General features: G+C 45.3%; 1 protein-coding gene across 1 annotated transcript; it reads left to right on the forward strand.

Annotated features, from left to right (window-relative positions):
- Positions 1–309: 309 nt before the first annotated feature.
- Positions 310–4,903, forward strand: LOC130255261 (caspase-8-like). The gene is made up of 7 exons (XM_056495710.1): positions 310–654; positions 860–965; positions 2,073–2,208; positions 2,286–2,401; positions 2,888–3,026; positions 3,552–4,053; positions 4,354–4,903. The coding sequence occupies exons 1-7, from the start codon at positions 347–349 to the stop codon at positions 4,487–4,489; spliced, it is 1,443 nt and encodes a 480-aa protein (XP_056351685.1). The 5' UTR covers positions 310–346; the 3' UTR covers positions 4,490–4,903.
- Positions 4,904–5,680: the final 777 nt, after the last annotated feature.

Below are 5,680 nucleotides of genomic sequence, written 5' to 3' on the forward strand. Positions count from 1 at the left end.
TGCCTTTTCAGAAAGCAGCCCAGAAGGCTCGCAAGGAGGAAGGCGAATCAGTGATGTTATAAAAGCTTCCTTCTTCTCGTATTAAAATCGCAGTGTTTGTGAATGTCTGGGAAACAGCGAGCGGCGACTGCAGGAAAAGCCCGGGCAGAGGAAGACCTTTGCATCCACACTATCCGGTTCGGTTTGCTCAAGAATGGGCCCAAGAGCAGGCGGCAAACGGAGCAGCCGCGGCCCAAGACACGCCGCTCCTCAAGGAAGTGCGGGGCGAGTCGCTCCGGAAGTTTAAACGCAGAGGAAAGCACCGCCCAGGCCGGGTCCCGCCCTCCGGTTCGGCCGGGCTGCGGCCATGGAGCTGCCGCGGGGGCGGCTGCTGGCCATCAGCGACGAGCTGGACGAGGCTGAGCTGGCGGCGCTGAAGTTCCTCAGCCAGGAGCACGTCCCCAGGAGGAGGCTGGAAGCCGCCCGGAGCCCGCACGACTTGTTCGAAGCGCTGGAGGAGATGGGCGTGCTGGAGGCGGGGAACCTGGCCTTCCTCCGGGAGCTGCTCTACCGCATCGGGCGGATCGACCTCCTGGTTGCCCACCTGGGCTCCAGCCGGGAGCAGGTGGAGAGGGAGCTGCGGGCGCCGGGCGGGGCGCGGGTGCCGCCCCTCAGGTGGGTGTCCGGGACAGCCCTCTCCTCCTCTCAATACCAGGCTGAAGGGTTTGGCTTCAGGCGGTCCTGGGACTTGTGTCCTCCATCTAAAACGGAAAAAAGGGGGAATATGTGCTGGGGGAACAGTAGACAAGAGGAGCAGGGCCGTAGTACGGAGTTGTGCTCGGAAACACGATGAAACAACGTCCTCTACTTCTTTCAACAGATACTTGCTCTTTCACTTGTCTGAAGATACCACCGAAGATGAGCTGATGTCTTTCAAGTTCCATTTGGTCGAAGAATTACCAAAAAGCAAGCTAACCCATGAGACTGTAAGTATCTATTCAATACTTTAAAATTATTACTATAAACCATAGAGGCAATTGGGTTGCTCATGGGGGAGCGAGCATCACTCTTCTTTATGGTGCCAGTCTCACAGTGAAAACACCACAAGAAAAAGGGTGCATATGAGACTTGTTTGTCGGGCACAGCTTTTGCAGCAGTCACAGCCAGCAGTGCCAGGAGTTCCAGGCACTGAGGCCACCACATCCAAGCACCTCACAGGACTCAGGGCATTCAATCAACTCAGGGCTTTAATCAACAAAAAACTGATCAGCACATTTACTTATCTTGCCCAACAGACATTCTTTTTTTTTTCTTTCTAAGCTGTTATCAAATACAGAAAGTGACCTGCTGTGGATACTATTTTATTATTATTTTTTTTTAAATGCAAAAAATACATATCTAAGCAGCAGATTCTTCTAAAGGATAAGTCAAATGAGTTGGAATTTACAAGTAGCCTTGCAGGAGATCCAGTGCTTTTATGCTGTCCCAGCCTGTAGATCTGACTCCTTGGTACTTTGTTCTGTCTAATAAAAGTTTTGAGGATTTTCCTTTTTTTCTTAGAGGAGAGGCTGTGAGAGCTGTTCAAGTAAATTCTTGGGGTGACCACTTTGCTCTGCCACTCACTGATGAGTTTCTGTCCCCTTGGGTCCCCTTTTGCTTCAGAGCAACCTTTACACCATCATGTGAGGTTATACCCTTTTTGCCAGTGCTTAAGGTGGTCATTGCAGTGATTCTTCTGTTTTAGTTAAGTGCACGATAGCCACTGAAAGTTGAATGAAAGCAATCATTAAAAATATCGTTAAATATTCCTGTATTTCTGGGATAGATCTTAATTAGATCTTGGCACCTCTGAGCTACAGAAAGGAAATGAGTATGTTTTGAGAAGATGTTGTACGTAACAGTACTTGTAGATTTTGTTGAACTAGGATTAATTGGCTCAGCTGAGGTCTCCCTGAGCTCCCAGTCAGCTGGATTGACTCTGTGGGTCGCATGTTGTGCTGTCACCATTAAAGCTTTGGTGCACATGCTGCAGCTTCACTCCCAGTGGCAGCATGGAGGTGCCCTAAGAGCAAACTGCCTTTCTGTTTACCCAGACAATGCTCGACATTCTCACTGAGATGGAGAAGAAGGGCCTTCTGGGGAAAGACAACCTAAGTATGCTGAAGAGTCTCTGTGAAAAAATTAACATCAGCCTGTGGAACAGAATTGAAGATGGATTAAACCTGTATGGTAAAACAGAACAAAACAACCTCTTTCCAAAGTTCTTCTTGAAGTGATGTACAGCACTAATGATGAATGCTTTGCAGGCGAAGAAGAGATGCGCATCACAGAGGAAGGGAGAGGCAGCACAGGATGCCCTGAGAGACATCTGGTGTCATCTGTAGCACTTGGTCCTCCTGGCAGTTTTAATGACTCTTCCCAGGTAAGTTGTTTATTTCTTAAAAACATCATCATTTTGGTCTTAGAAGAGCTCACCCCTCCATGAAGTGAACAGTTGTTCTAAGACCAACTGTTAAAAGCACTGTCTAGAAAAAGAAAAATGCACAGCTTTGCAACTTATTCTGAAGTGGTGTCACAGGCAAAGCTGCTGCAGTGTTGTACTTCAGAAACATCTGCAAGGGTAGAAAGGCCGAGTTTATGACACCAGGAATTAGGCAGTCAGCAGCTGGCTTGGCACAGAGATGTGAGTGAACAGAGCACCCTGTGTGGGCTGAGCCTGACTTTGGCTGTCCTGCACAGACTGCCAAAGGCAGTGGGGTGGGCACTGCCAGGCCCTGGAACCAAAGCTGTTGGGGGAGAGCTGCCTGGAGAGGAGCCAGCTGGCTCTGTAACCTGCTCTGCCACTCCCAGCAGCTAAGGAGCACTTGGAGGAGAGTGCAGGAGTTTCACCAGGAGTCTTTCTTTTCAGCTGCTTGAAGCTTACAAAATGACTAGCCGACCCTGTGGAGTGTGCCTGATCCTGAATAATCATAATTTTGCAAAAGCTAGGGAAGGAGTGCTGGAACACAAATACATGAAGGATCGGAATGGGACAGATGTGGATGCAGGTACAGATAATGTTAAAGATGAGTTTGCACATCTTTAAAAATAGAAACCTTGTTTCTCTTTCTAAAGGTCTGAATTTCAGTCTTCCCTTTCTAGATTACTTTTGTTGTAGTGGTTCAGTTGGCTCTGTTTACTGCACTGACAAGTCCTAATCAGCTGATGAAGTTCTTGGTGCCTGACACTGAACAATTCACTTGCATTTTGCAGTTTTAGTGAGGTTACCGCAACCTTAAGCAGCACCCTAAGCCTGGACTTTACAAGCTAGGCTAGCTTGGCATCAGCCTTCTGCATACTAATTCTAAAATATGCAGAAATATGCAGCAAAACCTTTTAATGACAATTAAGGGAACTCAGTAGAGATATGATTGGTGTTTAGACTACTGGAGTATTTTCAGAGCAGGAATGCAGCTACGTGGATATGGTCATGTAGCAGATGACCAGTTATGTCTAGAAATGCAATTTGTAGTTGCAGAGTGCATCTTTCATATAATGAAATGTCTCCAACTGCCCCTCTCTTTGCTTTCCAGCGGCTCTGAGGAATGCCTTTAGCAAGCTTCATTTTAGAGTAGAAGAATATAGAGACCTGACTGCAGAAGAAATCCGTAAGACTGTGAACATCTTCCGGAGTGAAGACCATGAGGACGAGGACTGTTTTGTTTGCTGTATCCTGTCTCATGGGAAAAAAGGCATTATATATGGTGTTGATGGGCAGGAAGTACCTATCCGGGAACTGACCACTTCCTTCACTGCACAGAACTGCAATTCACTTGCTGGAAAACCAAAAGTTTTTTTTATTCAGGCCTGCCAAGGTGATGCTTTCCATAAAGGTGTGACCATTGAAACAGATTCTGGAGAGCAAGATTCTTCTGTGGAGCGGGATGCGAGATTTCAGCTTGACTGTATCCCTGCAGAGGCAGACTTCCTCCTGGGCATGGCCACCCTGCAGGATTACGTTTCCTACAGAAGTCCCAAGGAGGGAACCTGGTACATACAGGCACTGTGCCAGCACCTGGAGTACAGCTGTCCTCGGTATCTATGTTTCCATAAGCTTAGTTTTGGCAACACCTAAATTTTCCTTCTGGATGACAGGAATTTGATTTAGATGCAGAGGTAGATGATATGCAGTGAGAATGCTCGCTTAGAGTGAAAACAGTGATGTAGGACAGAGCAACACCATGCAAACTGTTCAGTTTAGGGAAGTGCTCTGAAACCTATTAAAAACAGAAGCCGTTAGCACTGGTGTATATCAAGAGAGTGAGAATGTTATTTATGTTTTATATATATGCTGATGTTAACTGCCTAGTACAAACTGTACTTGTGTCTTTGCAGAGGGGAAGATGTTCTCACCATCCTGACAGCGGTAAATCAAGAAGTGAGCAGGAAAACTTGTGAGCGGGATGCAAAGAAGCAGATGCCACAGCCCAGTTTCACCCTGAGGAAGAGGCTTATCTTTCCTGTCAACTAAATGGGAGGGAACTGCATGGCAGAGAGCTGCTGCAACCTGGAATTGGCTGGTTTCAGCTCAGAATTCAATCCAATACAACAGACTTTTAGTGTCTGCTCTTAGCAGAAGAGCAGATATTTTAATTGAAAATACGACTGAGGAGAAAAAGCCATAATAAATTTGTATTAATACATTAATTTGTATTAACAATTTATACTTGAGAGCATCTCTGATCTCTCTCAGTGGTTTGCTGGCTAAAATACACTTGGTGTCCTCTTATCAGCTGCACTACATTGCTATTGCTTTCATAAGCTATCTTTACAAGGCAACTTTTAGAAGACAACCATTATAAAACCTTGTGTACTTTATGTCCAACCTTTGCAAAATAAAGGGAGGAGTGCTGTGAATTTTATAGGATATAATCAGCTAACATCAGTGTGTTTTGTTACTTGTCCTTGTTACTTAGAATCGTTCATTCCTAGTGGCTTGGTACACTTCAAGATAAATTTAAGCATTTGTCATTTGGCATCCTCAGCAGGATGTGTCTGTGACCTGGATTTCAGAGTATGTTCTACATAGTCTCAACAGTGAAAATCAGTTGCTGTGGTACAGCTTCTTGGTTGAAGATGTCCAGTTATCCTACCTTCACTTACCTTGCTGATCTTTGAGTCTTAGTTCTAAGCACAGGAAAAGTCACTAGGTGAGCACCCAGTTCCTTAAAACATTGTGTATTGCCTCCCATAGTGAGCATGCACACAGAACTGCTTCAATGTCTACCCCCATTTGTCACAAATCTGTAGAGCTCACATAACATCAGCTACTGAGATGAAAAAACAACCGTGGTGGTGTTAGCCAGCACTGCAGTGCTAACACTGTTATCCTAGAGGAATACACTAGCTGCTGTAAAAGAGGGGAGGAAAAATCCCCAAAGCACCACCTACGCACAAAACCCTCTGTGGTATCAGAAAATATGAACAGATTCATTTAAATCACTTAAATACTTAATCATTAAAACACTTAAATACTGTCTAAATCAATTTATTGGCTTCTAAAGCCACCACTTCTGCAGAACCCAACTCACTTCACTAAGCTTGTGTACAGTATAATAATCACTACAAATTTTAGCCACAAAAAGGCCTGATTTTAGGTTTTTTACAGAACACTGTAGTAGAAAAGATGACATTTGGAACAAACCACAGAAGATCAGCAATA

The sequence above is a fragment of the Oenanthe melanoleuca genome, chromosome 7 (assembly GCF_029582105.1).
Source record: "Oenanthe melanoleuca isolate GR-GAL-2019-014 chromosome 7, OMel1.0, whole genome shotgun sequence".
NCBI classification, from domain to species: Eukaryota; Metazoa; Chordata; class Aves; order Passeriformes; family Muscicapidae; genus Oenanthe; species Oenanthe melanoleuca.